This window comes from Coregonus lavaretus (genome assembly GCF_964263955.1).
Source record: "Coregonus lavaretus genome assembly, chromosome: 13".
Classification (NCBI taxonomy): domain Eukaryota; kingdom Metazoa; phylum Chordata; class Actinopteri; order Salmoniformes; family Salmonidae; genus Coregonus; species Coregonus lavaretus.
The window spans coordinates 5822427-5847473 of record NC_140000.1 but is presented as its reverse complement, the minus strand read 5'-3'; the positions used below and the strand labels follow the sequence as shown (position 1 = coordinate 5847473).

General features: G+C 43.0%; 2 protein-coding genes across 2 annotated transcripts in view; one reads left to right on the top strand and one right to left on the bottom strand.

The window, feature by feature from the left end:
• Positions 1–6620, bottom strand: part of LOC311139543 (anoctamin-10-like) — a 45187-nt gene extending 38567 nt beyond the window's left edge. Inside the window, exons 1-6 of the mRNA XM_084174430.1 lie at positions 6394–6620; positions 5117–5276; positions 4248–4445; positions 3855–3989; positions 428–547; positions 1–193 (exon numbers count right to left, since the gene is read on the bottom strand). The exon at positions 1–193 is cut by the window's left edge and continues 377 nt beyond it. Of these exons, the coding sequence (XP_084030556.1) occupies positions 1–193; positions 428–547; positions 3855–3989; positions 4248–4445; positions 5117–5255 (785 nt within the window). The 5' untranslated portion in view covers positions 5256–5276; positions 6394–6620. The remainder of the gene's footprint in view (positions 194–427; positions 548–3854; positions 3990–4247; positions 4446–5116; positions 5277–6393) is intronic.
• A 2939-nt stretch (positions 6621–9559) lies between these two features.
• Positions 9560–19151, top strand: LOC311139546 (1-acylglycerol-3-phosphate O-acyltransferase ABHD5-like). The gene is made up of 8 exons (XM_084174433.1): positions 9560–9638; positions 12244–12341; positions 12433–12602; positions 13214–13416; positions 16288–16442; positions 16625–16736; positions 17115–17301; positions 17755–19151. Exons 1-8 carry the CDS (start codon positions 9607–9609, stop codon positions 17842–17844), a joined length of 1047 nt encoding a protein of 348 aa, XP_084030559.1. The 5' UTR covers positions 9560–9606; the 3' UTR covers positions 17845–19151.
• The last annotated feature ends 5896 nt before the right edge of the window (positions 19152–25047 follow it).

The following is a 25047-nucleotide window of genomic DNA, read 5'->3' as shown; positions in this document are numbered from 1 at the left end:
TTCCACAACTCCAGGATCACCGTGCACCACACCAGGTTGAAGCCGGCGAACACCGTGAACTTGTCGTAGTCCTCAAAGTCGAAGAGGTAGTAGGGGATCCCTATGAGGGCCATGGGGATCAGGGCCAAGGTGAAGTACTCCAGGAAACCAAAGTAGAGCGCCATACCCTCACCAAAGTAATGCCTGATGTCATCTGGATGGACCATGGGGAATCATGGGGAGGATTTAGTCACAAACAAGGTATTCGAAGGTGCTTAGAATGTTCGGTGTACATGGTGATAGCCTAATCTCTTTACATATACCATATATGAAGTTCATAGTGAAAGAGATGGATAACACTAAGATAATAGTGCAGTCAAAACATTTGACAAGTGTAGCCTTAGGATTCAAAGGGCAAAATGATAAAGCCACGGCGACTGTAACTTACCAAGAGGCTGGAAGGACAACTTGATCTTTTTGAACCAGGAAAAGGAAAGCCTCTTTAGTTCCTCCTTCTCATGCAGAGGGAAAACTTGGACAAGGATCCCCTTTGATTGCATTCTGCGTACTGAGATTAGATTAAAAACAGAAGAGTTCACATTTTCCCCCAGTCTCCTGACGCCATTTGTCATGTGATCCTAGCCATCTTTATTATATTACCATAACGTAACTTGAACTAGTAGCCCATGCCAGCGTTTCCCAACTCCAGTCCTCCAGTACCCCCAACAGAACACATGTTTATTGTTGCCTCGGACAAACTCACCTTATTCAACTCATTGAGGGCTTGATGATTAGCTGACAAGTTGAATCAGATGTGCTTGTCCAGGGCTACAGTAAAAATGTGTACTGTTGGGGATACTGGAGGACTGGAGTTGGGAAACGCTGGCCTATGCAGTCTATAGATGTTCTACTTTTGGTGAGCGATAATTCCCTTGTTAAGTTGTTGAAGTGCTAAAAATGACTCTGAGAACATTGGCTACTTGAGAGCAATGAAAACAGTTGAGTTGTTTTCCATCGAGTTTGAACTGTTAACTTTCCTCATAATGAGAGAAAGCTTTGTTTCCTAAAACAATAACATACAGACAATGGAGGGGATCCATATACAGTGGGGAAAAAAAGTATTTAGTCAGCCACCAATTGTGCAAGTTCTCCCACTTAAAAAGATGAGAGAGGCCTGTAATTTTCATCATAGGTACACGTCAACTATGACAGACAAAATGAGGAAAAAAATTCCAGAAAATCACATTGTAGGATTTTTTATGAATTTATTTGCAAATTATGGTAGAAAATAAGTATTTGGTCAATAACAAAAGTTTCTCAATACTTTGTTATATACCCTTTGTTGGCAATGACACAGGTCAAACGTTTTCTGTAAGTCTTCACAAGGTTTTCACACACTGTTGCTGGTATTTTGGCCCATTCCTCCATGCAGATCTGCTCTAGAGCAGTGATGATTTGGGGCTGTCGCTGGGCAACACGGACTTTCAACTCCCTCCAAAGATTTTCTATGGGGTTGAGATCTGGAGACTGGCTAGGTCACTCCAGGACCTTGAAATGCTTCTTACGAAGCCACTCCTTCGTTGCCCGGGCGGTGTGTTTGGGATCATTGTCATGCTGAAAGACCCAGCCACGTTTCATCTTCAATGCCCTTGCTGATGGAAGGAGGTTTTCACTCAAAATCTCACGATACATGGCCCCATTCATTCTTTCCTTTACACGGATCAGTCGTCCTGGTCCCTTTGCAGAAAAACAGCCCCAAAGCATGATGTTTCCACCCCCATGCTTCACAGTAGGTATGGTGTTCTTTGGATGCAACTCAGCATTATTTGTCCTCCAAACACGACGAGTTGAGTTTTTACCAAAAAGTTATATTTTGGTTTCATCTGACCATATGACATTCTCCCAATCCTCTTCTGGATCATCCAAATGCACTCTAGCAAACTTCAGACGGGCCTGGACATGTACTGGCTTAAGCAGGGGGACACAGCTGGCACTGCAGGATTTGAAACCCTGGCGGCGTAGTGTGTTACTGATGGTAGGCTTTGTTACTTTGGTCCCAGCTCTCTGCAGGTCATTCACTAGGTCCCCCCGTGTGGTTCTGGGATTTTTGCTCACCGTTCTTGTGATCATTTTGACCCCACGGGGTGAGATCTTGCGTGGAGCCCCAGATCGAGGGAGATTATCAGTGGTCTTGTATGTCTTCCATTTCCTAAAAATTGCTCCCACAGTTGATTTCTTCAAACCAAGCTACTTACCTATTGCAGATTCAGTCTTCCCAGCCTGGTGCAGGTCTACAATTTTGTTTCTGGTGTCCTTTGACAGCTCTTTGGTCTTGGCCATAGTGGAGTTTGGAGTGTGACTGTTTGAGGTTGTGGGCAGGTGTCTTTTATACTGATAACAAGTTCAAACAGGTGCCATTAATACAGGTAACGAGTGGAGGACAGAGGAGTCTCTTAAAGAAGAAGTTACAGGTCTGTGAGAGCCAGAAATCTTGCTTGTTTGTAGGTGACCAAATACTTATTTTCCACCATAATTTGCAAATAAATTCATTAAAAATCCTACAATGTGATTTTCTGGATTTTTTTCCCTCAATTTGTCTGTCATAGTTGACGTGAACCTATGATGAAAATTACAGGCCTCTCTCATCTTTTTAAGTGGGAGAACTTGCACAATTGGTGGCTGACTAAATACTTATTTTCCCCACTGTATAATATACTAGTATATTTGTATAAAAATAAAAAGCAATGAAAAACGTAATAATTTCATCCGTCATTTCTTGACATTATTTCCAAAACATTGCATTATTTTTCTATCCAATTGGTTAAGCTGAATAGCAGACTATCTGCTCAGCGAGAGCATTGACTCCTTATCTCGTATTTGAATAATCCACTGACATTTGCATATTTATTGCCCTTATTGCAGACACTGATGTGGAGACAATGTGAGGATTATGTATGTTATGTTTCAAATATGGTATTGGCTTCAGACCTGGGTTCAAATAGTACTGGTTTTCATTCGTGCTGCACTTGATTGAGCTTGTCCAGAGCCATGCATAAGATATATACACCTGACTCTGACATCAGCATGACTCAACAGGAACAGGGATTCGTCGGACCAGGTGATGTTTTTCCACTTCTCAATTGTCCAGTATTGGTGATCAAGTGCCCACTGGAGCCGCTTCTTCTTGTTTTTAGCTGATAGGAGTGGAACCCGGTGTGGTCGTCTGCTGCAACAGCCCATTCGTGACAAGGACTGACGAGTTGTGCGTTCCGAGATGCCGTTCTGCACACCACTGTTGTACTGCGCCGTTATTTGCCTGTTTGTGGCCCGCCTTTTAGCTTGCATGATTCTTGCCATTCTCCTTCGACCTCTCATCAACGAGCTGTTTTCACCCACAGGACTGCCGCTGACTGGATGTTTTTTGTATGTCGCAACATTCTCAGTAAACCCTAGACACTGTAATGCATGAAAGGATACTGGAACCGTCGCGCCTGGCACCGACGATCATACCACACTCGTTTTTCCCATTCTAACGTTCAATCGAACATTAACCGAATGCCTCGATGCCTGTCTGCATGCTTTATATAGCAAGCCACGGCCACGTGACTCACTGTCTGTAGGAGCGCACCATTTTCGTGAACGGGGTGGTGTACCTAATAAACTTACCACTGAGTGTACATGACTCTGAGCTTCCCAAGCACAATGGAACCAATGGAATAGTCCCAAAAGTGCAAACCCTGCCCATCTGGCATTCCAATCCAGGCAGCAGGCTCAGAGTATTTGAAAGAAAATATATACTATTTGAACCCAGGTTTGATGACTGTGCACCCAGTGTTTCAGTGTAGCTGAGGTCATAGGGTCAATGCTGTACTTACTGACTGACTTCCCTGGATACAGTTTCATTTTAGGATATCCGGGCACGTGGGCCTCATCCTTGGCCCTCAGGTTGTCCAGTTCATGTTTTATGATGTATTGACACTCTGCCATGCTCAGAAAACCATCCCCATCACCTGTAGTTTACAGACACAGACAATTAACACAGTTACAGTCACTTTACAATACAATAACGTGCGCTTACACTAGTGTAGTAATGATGTTTACTTAAACAACACGTTGTATTAACATATCAATCTAGTTATTGCATTGTACTGTAATTGTACTGTAATATAGTTGTAATAATATAATACAGCAAATAGTAAAATACTACACCTCATCTATAGTACATACAATAAGGAATAGGGTGCCATTTGTGACATACCCTAGATTACCTTGGAACTCTTTGAAGTTGTGCTTGTTGGCATACGTGAAGCCTCTCATGGAGCCGTCGTTGAACTCCTTGAAGAGGCCCACGTCCTCAGCTCCGTATAGGAGCCTTTGCCAGGAGGCCCCCACCACGTACACATTGGGGTTGTCCTTCTCCATGCCCTGGGCCCCTGGGGTCAGCTGCTCAACCAGCAGCTCAGCCCCTAACACAGCAGAGGAATCAGGACAGGTAGGAAGGTGTCAATAGACTACGTTTTGGTCCCAAATGACACCCTATTCCCTTTATAGAGCACTACTTTTGACCAGGGCTCATAGGGCTCTGGTCAAAAGTAGTGCACTATGTAGGGAATAGGGTGACATTTTGGGATGTTGCCTAGGGCAACCATATTGTATCAACAGAGCCAGACTGACTGGTTAATAGATACAGTAACTAAAAGAGACTTTCACACTATTGTACTGAATCGTGCTCTTTTCAGTGAGTATTTCATGATATAAGCGATAAGGTCAGCCTGCTTTGTTTCCACATAGCTTATCACAGGTGGCATCAGGGCCCGTATTAATAAAGCATCTCAGAGTACGAGTGCTGATCTGGGATCAGTTTTGCCATTTAGATCATAATAATATTTTATAAACAGATCCTAGATCAGCACTCCTACTCTGAGCCTCTTTGTGGAAACGGGCCCAGATATGTTATCGGGCCAGTTTAGCTCACTTTCAGAGAGCACGTTAGCGTGAAAGCCAAATCTTTAACATTTGTATAACAGAGAAGAAGAAGCAGAGGCAAAGTGAAAAGGGATTGAGAAAAGACTGTTTCAAATGTTTCAGATCTCTGTTTCCAACATACAGTAGGTAAGCTAAGCTCAATGTACTGTACCTCCATCTTGCTGCTTGTCTCTGATCCGGTCTAGTAACCATGCGATGGCTTCCTCTTTGGTTTCCGAAGCCAACTCGATGACCACCAGAGGGGCAAATTTTGAGCCATCACTGTCAGAAACTGACAAGCCTTTTTGCATTTTCCCCTCTCCCTTTGAAGCCTGGAGAGAGACAAGAAAGGAAACAAATGAATTAAACATGACTGTGCCTACAGGGACCAAAACGACAGGGCCAGAATATCATTCTTCAGTTTGAATGTTTCAATTCAAAGTATGTGTGTACAATAATTGTATGTTTTATATAGCCAATGTTGGTTATGTATTTAGGCTATTTCAATCTATAAAACGTGATCGGTTGTTGCACATTCAAATGTTGCTCTAGGTAACCAAAATGCTTACTGCTCCTCATGTGCAAAGTTGCAGCACCTTTACCTGGCCTAAATCAATCTACAGGAATTAGCCTATCTTATATTACCTAACAAGGTGTGGTATGTTCAGGGGTTCAGCCTAGCAATCTCTTTAGCTAACATACCACTCCTTGTAATTGCCAAAGAGGCTGGTCTTTCAGCAACTCAACGTTCAATAGAGAGAAATAGTAATGGCGTCTTTTTGTAGGCACTAACCCCGCCATAGTTCGTTGGACAAAGTTTATGGGGAAATGAATAGAGTTTTTGTAGGTTTTTGGCTAAAGAGACTGGTCTGATTCAGAGGGGTTGGGTTAAATGCGGAAGACACATTTCAGTTGAATACATTCAGTTGTACAACTGAATAGGTATCCCCCTTTCCCTTTCCCAGGCTAGCGTTTTACAGTCTGAAGTCGGTAACTTCTGAAGTTGACTTCAGATTGTAAAACGCCTTCTATTTTAGTCATTATTATGGCTTGGGTTCAGCCCAACATATTGATGTGTCATTCAACTGTTTACTTTAGACGTTGAATCGCAAAGGCTTAAAGACATATTTTGTTATGTATTAAAGATGTTCAACTTTAATTTGCCTCCAAAATCTGATTCTGAAACTCAGCTAAAGCTGGCTACTGACAGTGACAGCTCAATGTTTTGGTGTGAGAGAGGGCGGGGATTGAACCGCACGTTCGTTACAGTGTCTATGGGTGGATATAAAACTGTTACAGGGTTTACTCATGATTGCTTCATCTGAAGAAATGTGCTGATCTTTGACGTAACATTGTCACGTACAACTGTGAAACATTTGACGCAAATCGGAAAAGGAGATACCGGTAGGCCTTTAACATCAACAAATCTCTATAAACAAGCCTACTCACCACGTCCTTCGTTCGCTGTCGCAATAAGGTCTAATTTTAAAGGTTGCCCGCGATACCCAAGTCGACAATAAAAACCTATTTCGAATCTTCTCTGATCTTTCTTCTCTGGTCTTTCTTAGGAATCAGAAGAGTTGCTTGACTTCTGCCTCTCCACGTCACTGACAGGCAAGCGCGGCTGTAGACGTCAGCCCGCAGTTATCACACCCACCAACGTGCTATGCTGTGTGTGTAGGCCTACATAGCATAGAGATAGTTAGAGGACGCAACATTGTATCTGTCCTATTATGGCGTCTGTGAGAGCATGGGCAGTGTAGTCAATTTTGTTCTTCTGCTACTTCTATGAGTTAGTAAACAAACTGAAAGGGTGCATACTGCCACCTGGAGTGTGTTGTTTGAAAAGGTACAAAGCCAAGGTTGGTGATTTAAATGCCATCTGCTGTTATGGAACGTTTGCTCACACATATAATTCATTGACTGATCCCTCCTGATGACCTGGACGGAATTATGTGATCCTTCATTAACCCATAGTAAGTCCCACCCAATTGACTACTTAAAAATTGTGAAAGTACTCAAAGGCGCTGCCCCATGCTAAAACAAGCTTTTGGGCACTAGAGTCCTCTATCTATCTCTATGGTACATAGGCAAGTAAATCACTAGAAAAACAGTTTCTATGGGAATTCCTCATTTGAATAGAAATCTAACACGTTTTTCTAGTAGGACAGGCATACGACATATGTCTTATTGTGAAAAAATACAGTAGTTATAATGTTGACAATCTGGTGAGGGTAGTATGATTATAGTATTGTTCCCAGGATACAAGTATAGGCTCTTATTAGTTAGGTTTGGCTAGGCTATTATTAGTTTTGAGGTTGTCATATAAACACAGAATCCATAACATTGCATTGCGTTGTCTCCGACAAGATAGCTTATCGAATACGCCTACCAACTGTTGTGGAAATAATTGTATTTGACCATACTAGAGTTAATTTGTGGCAGAGAGGTGTATATTCCGCAATCTCATGTCCCACAGCGTCAGTAAAAAGTCACGTTCTTCTTCGGGGGAGTATTCACTAGTCTGATTCCGTTGTAAAACGTTTTGCAAAGGAAGCCGTTTACTCCAAACGGAAAACGTTTTGCAACGAAAACTAGAGTTTATATTGGACAAATGTAGGTAGGGCCCTCCAGGTCTCGTTCCGTTTGCTCAGAGAGGAAGCGACGAAGTGAGAAGTTTTAATCGTCCCAAAATCTGTCCTCGAAAATAAGCCAACGATGTGAAGAATTTGGTCAACAAAAAAATGTTCATTTGCTACTTGACGCTTATTTGATCTAATAGAAGTTTCGTAAATCTTATGAATGCGCTGATATAAGTGGACGCACGTGGCAATTCGGCAACATTGAATTTTTTTAAACTTTATATCTGAGTTGTGACTGTTGTCATAGCTTCTGTCCCCAGCCAAGGAGGGCATACAGCAGTACCTAGATATTCTGCGCAGATTCTGTCCGACCTGGGCCCTGACAGTGAATCTCAGTAAGACAAAAATAATGGTGTTCCATAAAAGGTCCAGTTGCCAGGGTCAGAAATACAAATTCCATCTAGACACAGTTGCCCTAGAGCACACCAAAAACTATACCTACCTCAGCCTAAACACCAGCGCCACAGGTAACTTCCACAAAGCTGTGAACGATCTGAGAGACAAGACAAGAAGGGCCTTCTATGCCATCAAAAGGAACATACAATTTGACATCCCAATTAGGATCTGGCAAAAAATACTTGAATCAGTTATAGAACCAATTGCCCTTTATGGCTGTGAGGTCTGGGGTCTGCTCACCAACCAAGAATTCACAAAATGGGAAAAACACAAAATTGAGACTGCATGCAGAATTCAGAAAAAGCATCCTCCGTGTACAACGTAAAACAGCAAATAATGCATGCAGAGCAGAACTAGGATGATACCCACTATTTATCCAAATCCAGAAAACAGCCATTAAATTCTACAACCACTTAAAGGGAAGGGATTCCCAAACCACAATAAGACCCAACCAAATCATGAGAAAACAAAAATATAATTACTTGACACATTGGAAAGAATTAACCAAAAAAACTGAGCAAACTGGAATGCTATTTGGCCCTATACAGAGAGTACACAGTGGCAGAATACCTGACCACTGTGACTGACCCAAAATTAAGGAAAGCTTTGACTATGTACAGACTCTGTGAGCATAGCCTTGCTATTGAGAAAGGCCGCCGTAGGCAGACCTGGCTCTCAAGAGAAGACAGTCTATGTGCACACTTCCCACAAAATGAGGTGGAAACTGAGCTGCACTTCCTAACCTCCTGTGACCATATTAGCGAAACATATTTCCCTCAGATCACACAGACCCACAAAGAATTTGAAAACAAATCAAATTTAGTTAAACTCCCATATCTATTATGTGAAATACCAAAGTGTGCCATCACAGCAGCAAGATGTGACCTGTTGCCACAAGAAAAGGACAACCAGTGAAGAACAAATACCATTGTAAATACAACCCATATTTATGTTGATTTATTTTCCTTTTGTTCTTTAACTATTTGCACATTGTTACAACACTGTACATAGCCATAATATTGTGAGTGTAATGTTTACTGTTAATTTTTGATTGTTAGTATCACCTTTACTTGCTCTGGCAATGTAAACATATGTTTCCCATGCCAATAAAGCCCTTTGAATTTAATTTAATTGATAGAGGACTCATCATGGATATTACCCGATTTGGCATGGGCATTGCTATTGAGGGCTTCCACCATTTTTAAGTATTCAACTGGATGGGGATTCCTATGAGTTGGGAGCAACCAGCCAATGAAGGAAAAAGCCTCAATTGCCCATACTGTAACAGATCTTATAATGGCACAGATACAAAGATGCGTCCTCCATCTCTATTGCCTGTTGTTCGCACGTGTATCTGCCCTCTCATTGGCTAGAATGGTCCCACCTGATCTCACCTCCTCACGCATGCCTTCCATATTTGAGGACATGTATTTTGATTGTTAGAGCGGTCACTTGACTATCTTGTCAATATAATAGACACTCTTTGGTTTGCTTCCGTTTGGTTCCTAGAGTACGGTAAATGGTTTCCATTGCAAAAGTTTTGCAATGGAAACCGACTAATGAATACACCCCAGGTGATGATGTCATGTTTTGTGGATCATGTGATTTGTCTGTGTGAAAAAGAATGGCTGACCAAGTGGTGACTGCTGAGAGAGGGTGAGTGTGTTTCTTTATAAACAAGCTTAGAGCCATACTTTTACATAGAACAATACTGATAAAAGTGACCCACAAAAAAATAATCATAATATGGTTGTGTGTCTTGTTATTAGCTGGTTCTAGCATGTTAATTGTTCTTGTTTGTCGTCAAGCACCTGTAACAGTAGGCTAAAGTTACTTGTCAGTTGACTTGACAGACTAGTGGCAACAATGTTGCTATTCCATGAGTTGACATGTGTCACCTTGTTAATAGTTTATGCCGAATTCAGGTGACTAGGAAACTCGGAAATGTCCGACTTGCTAATTAGTTGAACGCGGCACGTGATTAACTATACTGAACAAAAATATAAACGCAACAATTTCAAAGATATTACTGAGTTACAGTTCACATAAGGAAATCAGTCAATTGAAATAACGAATTGGGACCAAATCTATGGCTTTCACATGTGGTCCTCTGTAGCTCAGCTGGTAGAGCATGGCGCTTGTAACGCCAGGGTAGTGGGTTCGATACCTGGGACCACCCATACACAAAAATGTATGCACACATGACTGTAAGTCGCTTTGGATAAAAGCGTCTGCTAAGTGGCATATTATTATTATTATTATTACTGGGCAGGGGCGCTGCCATGGGTGGGCCTGGGAGGGCATAGACCCACCCACTGGGGAGCCAGGCCCACCCACTGGGAGCCAGGCCCAGCCAATCAGAATTAGTCTTTATTACAGACAGAAAAACTCCTCAGTTTCATCAGCTGTCCGGGGGGCTGGTCTCAGACGATCCCCTAGGTGAAGACCCTGGATGTGGATGTGGATGTGGATGTGGATGTGGATGTGGATGTGGATGTGGATGTGGAGGTCCTAGGCTGGCATGGTTACTCGTGGCCTGCGGTTGAAAGGCCAGTTGGATGTACTGCCAAATTCTCTAAAATGACGTTGGAAGCAGCTTATGGTAGAGAAATGAACATTAAAATCTCTGGCAACAGCTCTGTTTGATATTCCTGCAGTCAGCATGCCAATTGCATGCTCCCTCAACTTGAGACATCTGTGGCATTGTGTTGTTGTGTGACAAAACTGTGAATTTTAGTGGCCTTTTATTGTCTCCAGCACAAGGTGCACCTGTGTAATGATCATTCTGTTTATTCAGCTTCTTGATATGTCACGCCTGTCAGGTGGATGGATTATCTTGGCAAAGGAGAAATGCTCACTAACAGGGATGTAAACAAATTTGTGCACACAATTTGAGATAAAAGTTTTTTATGTGTATGGAACATTTCTGGGATCTTTTATTTCAGCTCATGAAATCTGGGACCAACACTTTACATGTTGCGTTTATATTTTTGTTCAGTATACAACCAATTAGCAAGTTGGACATTTCCGAGTTTTGTAATTCCGACTAGCACGTGAACACGGCATTGGTCCGTGGCCTTTGCGTCAAAACGTTATAAAACCGACGGAGCGGTTTAAAGCTTGACATTTTGTAAAGATGCTCTTTGGGATGATGTGTTAATTGATATTAGAAGGGGTGGTGGGATTTGCTATATTGTATTAAGATAGCCCATGCAAAGTTTACAGCTAGTGTGATCTAGTTTTATCTCAGTCTTTGACAATGTCATATCTCTAGATGTTTTAGTTGTTTACATTTAGGTAGCCTACTTATAGGCCCTTTAAATGTCTCGTTTTCTATTTTCTAATCTTAATTTAAGGCAATTCCATGGTAACAGAATTACCCTGAGAAATTCCATGGTAACGGTATTATGCTGAGACTTTAAAATGTATACCAAACAAAAACCATTGATTTTCAAAGTTTAACAAACCATAGAACTCTATGCAAAAGGACTTAACAATTTCCACAGAACATTTAACAAAAATACATTTGCAGGGAGAACTGTGCAGATACAAAGTTTGGTAACAGAATAAAACTGAGGATGATTTTACTGTAATTCTGTTACCAAACTTTGCATCTGCACAGTTTTTCTCCTAAATTGCTCAAAGTAGTCATTGTGCATAGTTTTTTTTAAGCAAATGTCATATAGACAATCTCCAAAATGCCTAAATGAAAATGTTTTAGGAAGGGTTGAAAGCTTTGTTCAAGGATTTATGTAAGCCTATAGACCACTCCACTACTGCAACCCACTGTCAAGAACCAATTATCCAATACCATACCGTTCTGATCCGTTTTTATTTTGGATGTAACTAAGTCCAATACAGCAAATGCTGCAAATCCCATCCCTAACACTAACTGCATGTTTCCATTCAATTAACACAAGCACATATGATTGATAAGTTTAGGCTATTGCATGTAGTCCCTGGCATATAACATCCCTTTTTCCACTTGAGGTAACCTGCTTTAACTCCCCACTGCATAGAGTGCTTGAGGCAGGAAGTAACATCCCTAGCAGTCCAATCAGTTAACAAACCCTGCTTGTGCCATTTTCTTTCAACTTATCCCCGAAACATGTTTACCATTTTTTTTTTTTTTTTTTTTTTTTTTTACATTTAATGTCTTGTCTCCTCTTTGTTGTGAAACATGACTCCTGACTACCATAGTAATCCCAGACCGTATAGGCTATAGCCTAGGCTGGTTGATGATTTGTGTCTGTCTATGCAGGTCCTGGACTTCCACAGCATGGATCACCAGCTGGCTGCCCTCCTGGTGCCCCACCTCCCAGAACCAGCTCAAGACTGCAGAGGACCAGATGCTACAATGTAAGGAATTCCTCTCTCCTTTACCATCAAACTATATATCCAGCCATTGCCAATTTGTGGATTATTATGTGTGGATCCGTCTCATCCCCAGGCATCACAGGCAAGGTGTCCCAGCAGTATGTCCCAATCTCGGATGGTAAAATGCTGTGGACCCTCACATTGAACGGAAATATGAAGGACCAGACTCCCCTGGTGCTGCTGCATGGCTTTGGTGGAGGGGTGGGCCTGTGGGCCCTCAACCTAGACGCCCTGGCCCAACAGGTTAGTCTCTGAAGCACAGGCTTCTCATGTACCGTTGGAAAGCCTGAGGAAGTTCTCCTCAGAGAGACAATATAAAGGGGTGTAGTACGACAGAGTCTAGATGGAAACTAGTGCACTTTGCCGCTTATCAAATATCTAAAGTATTTTGCATGGTTGGAGCTCTGAACAGGTTGTTATAATTGTATTTCTGATGTTTATACTAGCATGCATAAGGTACGTAGTCTGACACGGTAGGAAAAGAGAGATGGACAAAACAAGAAGAAACGAAAAACAAGGAAATGTCTCTTCTGAGGGGAAACTTCATTTCTACTCACAGCCAATCAAATGCAAGTGTTGAATGCCAGCACTGCCATTCAAATGCAAAATTCAATACTGAATTTCTCCAGACTTCTAAAAGAGAATTGACAGGATGGTCCCAGGAGACTACCAACAGGTCAACTGTCTACACCTGCTATATCTAGCTAGCTCTAATTGCCTGTCTACTATGTATTGTGTGTGTCTTTGTAATACTGTGACTTCTATTTTTAGTACGTTTTATCATGTTGTGTAGCGCCTTGGGATAGAACTTTATAAATAAAATGAGTTTCCATTATTATTATTGTTATTAACAGAGGCCCGTCTATGCCTTTGACCTGTTGGGCTTCGGCCAGAGCAGCAGGCCCTACTTCAGCTCCGACGCCGAGGAGGCTGAGGCCCAGTTTGTGGACTCCATTGAGCAGTGGAGAGCTAAAGTCGGCCTGGAGACCATGATCATGCTGGGCCATAACTTTGGAGGTTATTTGGCAGCTGCGTATTCGCTCAAGTACCCCACCAGGCAAGTACCACCTGACATCACCCAATGCTTTCCTCAGTTCAGTACCATAGCCAGGTTTCAATATGAATGGCTGTTTTATTCCTATAAAGACCGAATAACTTAGTATTTAGCCACCTCTAGGTATTTTTTTTTTTTTTTACATGTATCTAGCTAGTCTTTGGTTCACCCTCCTATACTTGACTAATACTGTACACCCCAGACCTCACAGGATGTTGGCACGCAGGTGCTAACCTATGATAACAAAAGTGTCCCCTCTGTGCTGGATCTCAACTGAATCGTCTTCTCTCACTGTGTTGCTAAGCTAAGATTTCAGCAGGAACCTGACTCCCTACGGCTGTTTGATAAATGTCTTCAAAAAAGCAGCCAGCCAGCCACATCATGTCCTTCTAGTATTAAAGCAGCCAGCCAGCCAGATCATGTCCTTCTAGTATTAAAGCAGCCAGCCACATCCTTCTAGTATTAAAGCAGCCAGCCAGCCAGATCATGTCCTTCTAGTATTAAAGCAGCCAGCCAGCCACATCATGTCCTTCTAGTATTAAAGCAGCCAGCCAGCCAGCCACATCATGTCCTTCTAGTATTAAAGCAGTCAGCCAGCCACATCCTGTCCTTCTAGTATTAAAGCAGCCAGCCAGCCACATCCTGTCCTTCTAGTATTAAAGCAGCCAGCCAGCCACATCCTGTCCTTCTAGTATTAAAGCAGCCAGCCAGCCACATCCTGTCCTTCTAGTATTAAAGCAGCCAGCCAGCCACATCCTGTCCTTCTAGTATTAAAGCAGCCAGCCAGCCACATCCTGTCCTTCTAGTATTAAAGCAGCCAGCCAGCCAGCCACCCACATCCTTCTAGTGTTATCGGAGTGCCCTAACTAGCTCTGAATTAAGGACACAATGCTCTTAATCTGACTGGGGCACTTTGGCTGCGTTTAGACAGGCAGCCCAATTCAGATTTTTTTCCCACTAATTGGTCTTTTGACCAATTTATCTTTTCACATCAGCACTTTTTCAGAGCTGATCTGATTGGTCAAAAGACCAATTAGTTAAAGAAAGATCAGAATTGGTCTGCCTGTCTAAACGCTGCCTTTATTTCCCCTGTTCAGTTCACCGATGGACAGATCACTTAATAAACTGTGCCCTAGTGGTTTAGATTATTTCCTTTCCAGATGTTTCAATACAACCATCAATTTATTGTGTTCACAACCATTGAGGCGTTTGTTGTTATTTCAGATTGGGGTTGATGGAGGTGTACAGTGGGGAAAAAAAGTATTTAGTCAGCCACCAATTGTGCAAGTTCTCCCACTTAAAAAGATGAGAGAGGCCTGTAATTTTCATCATAGGTACACGTCAACTATGACAGACAAATTGAGAGAAAAAAATCACGAAAATCATATTGTAGGATTTTTTATGAATTTATTTGCAAATTATGGTGGAAAATAAGTATTTGGTCACCTACAAACAAGCAAGATTTCTGGCTCTCACAGAGATGTAACTTCTTCTTTAAGAGGCTCCTCTGTCCTCCACTCGTTACCTGTATTAATGGCACCTGTTTGAACTTGTTATCAGTATAAAAGACACCTGTCCACAACCTCAAACAGTCACACTCCAAACTCCACTATGGCCAAGACCAAAGAGCTGTCAAAGGACACCAGAAACAAAATTGTAGACCTGCACCAGGCTGGGAAGACTGAATCTGTAATAGGTAGGCAGCTTGGTTTGAAGAAATCAACTGTGGGAGCAATTATTAGGAAATGGAAGACATTTGACCACTGATAATCTCCCTCGATCTGGGGCTCCACGCAAGATCTCACCCCGTGGGGTCAAAATGATCACAAGAACGGTGAGCAAAAATCCCAGAACCACACGGGGGGACCTAGTGAATGACCTGCAGAGAGCTGGGACCAAAGTAACAAAGCCTACCATCAGTAACACACTACGCCGCCAGGGACTCAAATCCTGCAGTGCCAGACGTGTCCCCCTGCTTAAGCCAGTACATGTCCAGGCCCGTCTGAAGTTTGCTAGAGTGCATTTGGATGATCCAGAAGAGGATTGGGAGAATGTCATATGGTCAGATGAAACCAAAATATAACTTTTTGGTAAAAACTCAACTCGTTGTGTTTGGAGGACAAAGAATGCTGAGTTGCATCCAAAGAACACCATACCTACTGTGAAGCATGGGGGTGGAAACATCATGCTTTGGGGCTGTTTTTCTGCAAAGGGACCAGGACGACTGATCCGTGTAAAGGAAAGAATGAATAGGGCCATGTATCGTGAGATTTTGAGTGAAAACCTCCTTCCATCAGCAAGGGCATTGAAGATGAAACGTGGCTGGGTCTTTCAGCATGACAATGATCCCAAACACACCGCCCGGGCAACGAAGGAGTGGCTTCGTAAGAAGCATTTCAAGGTCCTGGAGTGGCCTAGCCAGTCTCCAGATCTCAACCCCATAGAAAATCTTTGGAGGGAGTTGAAAGTCCGTGTTGCCCAGCGACAGCCCCAAAACATCACTGCTCTAGAGGAGATCTGCATGGAGGAATGGGCCAAAATACCAGCAACAGTGTGTGAAAACCTTGTGAAGACTTACAGAAAACGTTTGACCTGTGTCATTGCCAACAAAGGGTATACAACAAAGTATTGAGAAACTTTTGTTATTGACCAAATACTTATTTTCCACCATAATTTGCAAATAAATTCATAAAAAATCCTACAATGTGATTTTCTGGATTTTTTTTCTCATTTTGTCTGTCATAGTTGACGTGTACCTATGATGAAAATTACAGGCCTCTCTCATCTTATTAAGTGGGAGAACTTGCACAATTGGTGGCTGACTAAATACTTTTTTTCCCCACTGTATGGTCTTTCCTCTTCACTGTCCTGTAGGGTGAAGCACATGGTGCTGGTTGAGCCGTGGGGCTTACCTGAGCGTCCAGACACAGAAGACCAGGACAGGCCCATCCCCGTGTGGATCAAAGCCCTGGGAGCCATGCTGAGCCCTTTCAACCCCCTGGCAGGGCTACGTCTGGTGGGTCCACTGGGTAAGACTGGCAGCCTGTCTGACTAGATGGATGACAGCCATAGAAATACTACTGTAAATTATATTTCTATGATGACCGCATTGTTCGCGGTCTGGTCTATACCTGTGTGACTGGATGACTGCATTGTTTATGGGATGGAGTTTTTTTACCAGCCTTCAAACCCACCTCCTTTGTTCTTCAAGGTCCCGCACTTGTTTCAACTCTAAGACCGGACTTCAAGAAGAAATACTTGTCCATGTTCAAAGACAACACGGTCACAGAGTATATCTATCACCTGAACGTCCAGACTCCCAGGTCAGAGACCCTCTCTTTATTTCATGTTGGAGCTCAGTGGCTTTTATCTACACTTATTCTGGGCCTGTATTTACAGTCTCAGTCTGAGTGAGTTTCAATACAGTTTATGAGAATGTTTTCCTCTTAGACCGTAATGAAGAAGATGTTATGATTTAAGATTAATATGGTTATATGGACAGGACAGCACTCCAATTCTGAAATGCTTTTTTAATATAGGCTGTGATTTTCACACCTTTACTTCAGTGATAATGTTAGTTTTGCTCTGTTGTAGTGGTGAGTTCAAAGTAGCTGCTTATTAACGGTTAGATTATTATCATATACCTTACTGCTGTACTTCAACCTCTTTAATAATAATCATGTTCGTTTACTCTGTTGTAGTGGTGAGACAGCCTTCAAGAACATGACCATCCCATACGGGTGGGCGAAGAGGCCTATGCTTCAGAGGATTGGCCTGCTCCACGCTGACACCCCTATTACTGTGATATATGGGTCACGCTCCAGCATCGACGGTAACTCTGGCAACGCTATCAAAGGAATGAGGCCAAACTCTCATGTGGAGATCATAGTACGTTTTCTATTTCTATAAACAGAACCCTTTTAAGATGCTGTCTGTGTGTGATTCTCTAGATGCTGTCTGTGTGTGATTCTCTAGATGCTGTCTGTGTATGATTCTCTAGATGCTGTCTGTGTATGATTCTCTAGATGCTGTCTGTGTGTGATTCTCTAGATGCTGTCTGTGTATGATTCTCTAGATGCTGTCTGTGTATGATTCTCTAGATGCTGTCTGTGTATGATTCTCTAGATGCTGTCTGTGTATGATTCTCTAGTAATGTGTGAGGCAGCTGGCTCAGATTTTATATTCAGATTTTTTTAGCAGGTGGCAGGAAAAAAGTTAATTGAAGTATTAAATCCTAGATAAATATGATTCTCCAGAATGTGTATATGATCATATAGCTCTCTTCCTTCTCTCTCCCCTCCACCCCCCTTCTCCCTGCCTCCCCCCTCCACTCACTCCCAGGCTATCAGAGGGGCGGGTCACTACGTCTTTGCTGACCAGCCAGAGGACTTCAACCACAGAGTGCTTCAGGTGTGTGACGCGCTGGGCTGAGGTGGGGAAACAGGGCACTAGTTAACCTGCAGAGAGCGACATGTTATACCTGTCATGCCCATAGCTTGTCCTCTGTGAGCACGTGATCCGTAGGGATAGAGAGGAGAGGACTGGACATACGGCTCAGTAGGGCTTCTTTTTACCACTAAGGTCCTCACTAGTAGGCCTACCACCACCATCACAGCAGGCCTACTAACTAGGGAAGGAACCCGTGTTGGAAAGATGATTATCCTGGATTATGTGGTTTGACTCTGTTGTATTCATACTACTGACTAAAGAGAATGGCTCAGGGTTTTTACGGCTTGTTGTGGATTTTGGCCGTTTTGTGTGTGTGTCAGCTTTAATCTGCTGTTATAAGAAATGTGATTTTCAGAACGATACAGACTATAATTTCACCACTCGTGGATTATTCTCATTCTGTCAGAAAGATCCTTCATGAGATTATTTAGAAATGTTTCATTTACGTCATAACAGCTCATGTAGATATGATCACGGACCGTAGATATTTAATTTGTGTAGAATTGATATGAATACACATGATTGTGGAACTTTTAGACCTCTGGTTTTGCTGATATCCCCATGACAACCGAAGTGCCTTTTTAATGACCTGGGATGTGACCAGGGACTACGGTCACTGCTGCTACTTTTTGGTTTTAGCTTTTTATACGTCCCATTTGTGTCCTTTTTGCAGTGGTCGTTTTCACTTCAAGATTTTATAATTATGTTCTCATTCATACAGTGTTTTGGCTCTTGTTGTGGTCTAGTGTTGAAATAATCCAGTTATTAAAGTTAGCGTGTGCAGGTGAAGGAAAGGTTTCAGAAACAAAGTATCAGAATTGAGTAATTTAAAGATGACTACCTCATTCTCCTCAGCTGCCATTGTGGAAAAAAAGGTTCTGCCTCATTAATTCATTGCTACAGTATTTGATAGTATTTCTAGTCACCTATCCAGGGTCTTTGTTTGGAAAAGCACAGTATCTAGGCCTAAGGTCAGTTAGCATAGCTATAGCAGCTTGTCAGCTTATTTCATATAGGCTACATCTTCGGCTAATATCTCTATGTGTGTCGTTGCAGATTGGGTGGGTTGCTTATCATTTTATAGCCACTTTACCCAGTGCAACCTTTTCTCTAAATCACCTTTTACTAGATTTGATGAGCCCAAGGATAAGGTTTGATTAACGTCCAAACATGTATTATTGTCATTGTACGTCTCCAATCACAACCCAATTACCGTGGGGAAGAAAGGATGCTTGTTCTCTCTATTCATGTATTGTAAAATACCTGTAAATAATAAAGATATATTCTGATTTTGGTGGCCTTTGTTTTGTGACATGTAGATCTAGACTTGTGTTGTTGCTGTGTGAAGAGCAACAGTATTTCAGTCTACAACACTACTTCCAGGCATTCTGTCTGAAAACCACAATGGATACATTTCCATCTACCATGCTTGTAGCTTTTGTCACTGTATTGTGTGGTGTCTATTTTGTAGTCTGTGTCCATTCGTTGTTGTCACGGTGACTTTATCAAGCATTTATATCAACACTGATTTCTGTTGAAAGAGGAGAGCTAATCTCAACCGTTTTTGTTCCTATGAACTGTTCCTTTGAGAGAGATGAGCCCCACTGTGTGGAATGTGGTCATTCAGAGCTCAAGAGGAAGAACACAGGAGTCTTTTAATACCCATAAAGGTACAAATCTACAACATTGACATTAGTATGACAGTCAGGGATAGACTTTACACCATTCTGGGTTCTTTGTTATTGTGCTCTAAAATGGAGCAAAGCAAAGGTGAACATTTGTCAATATTTCCCCCAACCCCTTTGACATGTCAGAGCTGCCAACTGGTTCTTATCTGTGTTGAGGAGAGGCCTTGTATTTCAATACATGACCACTAGAGGTCAACCTCCCTCAGATCAGGAGGTGTAGGGAGGGAGGCTGCCTTGCTGAAGTGCAGTTAGCTAATCATCAAGGTCAATGTTACATCATTCAGTTCTACTACCCATCCTATGACCACTTAAAATATCAATTTTAAGGCTGCAGCAATTTTTAGGCTGCGTAAAAGGAAGTATGGTGTTTTCTCCGCATAAGGGTCTATGTGGCTGATATGGCTAAAGGCTAAAGAAGAAAAAGTTGCAGCGTTGAATTTCAACTTGCTCCATTGCAGTGAGCCAGTTGACGTTTATTGGGATGATTCTTGTCCTGGAGGCAGAACTGAACGATTTCTGCTAGATGGGCCAGCTGCAAAGTCAAAATTGTCTATATTGTAAAAATGTATGAAAACAAAAATTAGCTATTTGGTCTTCATTTAAGGTTAGCAGTATGCTTAACGTTAGGTTTAAAATCAGATTTTATGACAGTGGCTGTGCCAGATAGTAACCCCTCTTCAGAGCTGCCTCCAGAAAAAGATTAATGAAGAAAAACGCTAACCTGCTTGCAGTGAGGGCGAATTAGGACAAGGGAGAGGCAGAAGCACTGAGGGAGGGTAGGCTGTGGTGCTGAACATGTTTCCGGACAAAGACTTTTACGATGTTAACAGTGATATCTATCTCAACGACATATCTTATTCTTCTTATCGGTTCAGCCCTGGATCAATTGTCCATGAATGCTGTACGAAAATGTGCAAACTCCTATGGAAATATTCCAGACTTCTAAGGAAAGAACCATCGATATAGGATACTGTACTTCCTTAGGTGAAAGCTAAGATGCAGAGTGCACTTTCAATACTGTATACAGTGTGTATATTTGTGTGGCACGTAGCCTAGCGGTTAGAGCGTTGGGCCAGTAACCGAAAGGTCGCTGGTTCGAATGCCTGCGCTGACAAGGTCAAACATCGGCCGATGTGCCCTTGAGCAAGGCACTTAACCCTAATTTGCTCCAGGAGCACTGTACTACTATGGCTGACCCTGTAAAACAGCACATTTCACTGCACCTGTATGTGACAATACAACTTTATTTTTTCTAACAGTGTAGTGCATTTACAGTGTGGACAACTAGAGCGGTGTGGCATGCAGTACAGTAGGCTGTAATATGTATAATCCAGTCATAGGGCTATGGAGGTATGGTATTCAGTATAGTGCAGTTAATGTACAGTAAGTACAAGACTATGTAATGGAGGTACAGTGAGGGGAAAAAAGTATTTGATCCCCTGCTGATTTTGTACGTTTGCCCACTGACAAAGAAATAATCAGTCTATAATTTTAATGGTAGGTTTATTTGAACAGTGAGAGAGAGAATAACAACAACAAAATCCAGAAAAACGCATGTCAAAAATGTTATAAATTGATTTGCATTTTAATGAGGGAAATAAGTATTTGACCCCCTCTCAATCAGAAAGATTTCTGGCTCCCAGGTGTCTTTTATACAGGTAACGAGCTGAGATTAGGAGCACACTCTTAAAGGGAGTGCTCCTAATCTCAGCTTGTTACCTGTATAAAAGACACCTGTCCACAGAAGCAATCAATCAATCAGATTCCATACTCTCCACCATGGCCAAGACCAAAGAGCTCTCCAAGGATGTCAGGGACAAGATTGTAGACCTACATAAGGCTGGAATGGGCTACAAGACCATCGCCAAGCAGCTTGGTGAGAAGGTGACAACAGTTGGTGCGATTATTCGCAAATGGAAGAAACACAAAATAACTGTCAATCTCCCTCGGCCTGGGGCTCCATGCAAGATCTCACCTCGTGGAGTTGCAATGATCATGAGAACGGTGAGGAATCAGCCCAGAACTACACGGGAGGATCTTCTCAATGATCTCAAGGCAGCTGGGACCATAGTCACCAAGAAAACAATTGGTAACACACTACGCCGTGAAGGACTGAAATCCTGCAGCGCCCGCAAGGTCCCCCTGCTCAAGAAAGCACATATACAGGCCTGTCTGAAGTTTCCCAATGAACATCTGAATGATTCAGAGGAGAACTGGGTGAAAGTGTTGTGGTCAGATGAGACCAAAATCGAGCTCTTTGGCATCAACTCAACTCGCCGTGTTTGGAGGAGGAGGAATGCTGCCTATGACTCCAAGAACACCATCCCCACTGTCAAACATGGAGGTGGAAACATTATGCTTTGGGGGTGTTTTTCTGCTAAGGGGACAGGACAACTTCACCGCATCAAAGGGACGATGGACGGGGCCATGTACCGTCAAATCTTGGGTGAGAACCTCCTTCCCTCAGCCAGGGCATTAAAAATGGGTCGTGGATGGGTATTCCAGCATTACAATGACCCAAAACACACGGCCAAGGTAACAAAGAAGTGGCTCAAGAAGAAGCACATTAAGGACCTGGAGTGGCCTAGCCAGTCTCCAGACCTTAATCCCATAGAACATCTGTGGAGGTAGCTGAAGGTTCGAGTTGCCAAACGTCAGCCTCGAAACCTTAATGACTTGGAGAAGATCTGCAAAGAGGAGTGGGACAAAATCCCTCCTGAGATGTGTGCAAACCTGGTGGCCAACTACAAGAAACGTCTGACCTCTGTGATTGCCAACAAGGGTTTTGCCACCAAGTACTAAGTCATGTTTTGCAGAGGGGTCAAATACTTATTTCCCTCATTAAAATGCAAATCAATTTATAACATTTTTGACATGTGTTTTTCTGGATTATTTTGTTGTTATTCTGCCTATCACTGTTCAAATAAACCTACCATTAAAATTATAGACTGATCATGTCTTTGTCAGTGGGCAAACGTACAAAATCAGCAGGGGATCAAATACTTTTTTCCCTCACTGTATGGTATTCATAGTATAGCTATAGTGCAGTATGTATAAACCTGATTTACTGTAAAGGGTATATAAATGCAGTGTATGTAGAGCAGCTACAGTGCAGTATGTATAAACCTGACATGGGCCTAAAGGAGGCTGCTTACAGAGCAGACAGGCCAGACAGGGTACGGGCACGGTTGCTAGGCAACCAGTGTGGCGCCTACATTAGATCAAATGTATTATATTCTGCCACCCCCCCTCTTTCAGTCTCTTCCTGCTTCTTTCACCCTTCTCTCTCGCTCTCTCTCTCCTCCCCCCTCCCTCCCTCCCTTCTTCCGTCCTCTCGGACTACATTGACAGACAGAGAGCGTACACTAAGGCTCTGCAGCAGCTAGCATTTCCACTGCCACCCCCATATCTCTCACATACACTGTACCATGAGTCTTACCCTTAGGCAAGACCTTCTCTGACTTACAGGGTGTAAAGTCTGCACTCTGTCTAGACACCAGGTTGCATCACATGACTATCCAATCTGCACCACTAGTCTTATCACCTGCATTAGTTTGTGTGTAATACGATCTCTAAATGTTAATATTTGTTTTGTCTCCAAACTAAGACGATCCATGAAGCAGAATCCATTCATTCACTAGAATGATGTGGTGGTTGTTGTTCAATAAAAATGCTACTGACATATACAGTGTCTTCAGAAAGTTCAGACCCCTTGAGTTTTCCACATTTTGTTACAGCCTTATTCTAAAATGGATTAAATCAAACAAATTCCTCAGCAATTTACACACAATACCCCATAATGACAAAGCGAAAATAGGTTTTAGGACTTTTTTGCTAATTTATTAAAAATAAAAAGCAGAAATACCTTATTTACATAAGTATTCAGACCCTTTGCTATGAGACTCGAAATTGAGCTCAGATGCATCCTGTTTTCATTGATCATCCTTGAGATGTTTCTACAACTTGATTGGAGTCTACCTGTGGTAAATTCTATTGATTGGACTCTCCATTTGGTAGTTACAGTCTTGTCCCATCGCTGCAACTCCCCTACGGACTCGGGAGAGGCGAAGGTCGTGAGCCATGCGTCCTCCGAAACACAACCCTGCCAAGCCACACTGCTTGCTTAAACTGGAAGCCAGCCTCACCAATGTGTCGAAGGAAACACTGTCCAGCTGGCAACCGAAGTCAGCTTGCGGGCGCCCGGCCCGCCACAAGGAGTCGCTAGAGCGCGATGGGACAAGGAAATCCCGGCCGGCCAAACCATCCCCTAACCCGGACGCTGGGCCAATTGTGCACCTCATGGGTCTCCCGGTCACAGCCGGCTGTGACACAGCCTGGGATCGAACCCGGGTCTGTAGTGACGCCTCAAGCACTGCAATGCAGTGTCTTAGACCGCTGTGCCACTCGGGAGGCCCCCTGATTGAACATGATTTGGAAAGGCACACACTTGTCTATATAAGGTCCCACAGTTGACAGTGCATGTCAGAGCAAAAACCAAGCCATGAGGTCCAAGGAATTGTCCATAGAGCTCAGAGACAGGATTGTGTTGAGGCACAGATTTGGGGAAGGGTACCAAAAAATGTCTGCAACATTGAAGGTCCCCAAGAACACCGTGGCCTCATCATTCTTAAATGGAAGAAGTTTGGAACCACCAAACCTCTTCCTAGAGCTGGCCGCCCAGCCAAACTGAGCAATCAGGGGAGAAGGGCCTTGGTCAGGGAGATGACCAAGAACCCGATGGTCACTCTGACAGAGTTCCAGAGTTCCTCTGTGGAGATGGGAGAACCTTCCAGATGGACAACTATCTCTGCAGCACACCACCAATCAGGCCTTTATGGTAGAGTGGCCATACGGAAGCCACTCCTCAGTAAAAGGCACATGAAGTGGAGTTTGCTAAAAGGCACCTAAAGACTCTCAGACCATGAGAAACAAGATTCTCTGGTCTGATGATACCAAGATTGAACTCTTTGGCCTGAATGCCAAGCGTCACATCTGGAGGAAACCTGGCACCATCCCTACGGTGAAGCATGGTGGTGGCAGCATCATGCTGTGGGGATGTTTTTCAGCAGCATGGACTGGGAGACTAGTCAGGATCGGGGTAAAGATGAACGGAGCAAAGTACAGAGAGATCCTTGATGAAAACCTGCTCCAGAGCGCTCAGGACGTCAGACTGGGGTGAAGGTTCACCTTCCAACAGGACAACGACCCTAAGCACACAGCCAAGACAACACAGGAGTGGCTTCGGGACAAGTCTCTGAATGTCCTTGAGTGGTCCAGCCAGAACCCGATCGAACATCTCTGGAGAGACCTGAAAATAGCTGTGCAATGACGCTCCCCATCCAACCTGACAGAGCTTGAGAATATCTGCAGAGAAGAATGGGAGAAGCTCCCCAAATACAGATGTGCCAAGCTTGTAGTGTTATACCCAAGAAGACTCGAGGCTGTAATCGCTGCCAAAGGTCCTTCAACAAAGTACTGAGTAAATGGTCTGAATACT

Excerpts from the sequence above, each read along its gene's own strand:
- LOC311139546 (XM_084174433.1), top strand. The coding sequence starts at position 9,607 with ATGGCTGACCAAGTGGTGACTGCTGAGAGAGG. Across the intron at positions 9,639-12,243 it reads GTGGTGACTGCTGAGAGAGG|GTCCTGGACTTCCACAGCAT; the intron begins GTGAGTGTGTTT and ends CTGTCTATGCAG. Across the intron at positions 16,737-17,114 it reads CTGAACGTCCAGACTCCCAG|TGGTGAGACAGCCTTCAAGA; the intron begins GTCAGAGACCCT and ends ACTCTGTTGTAG.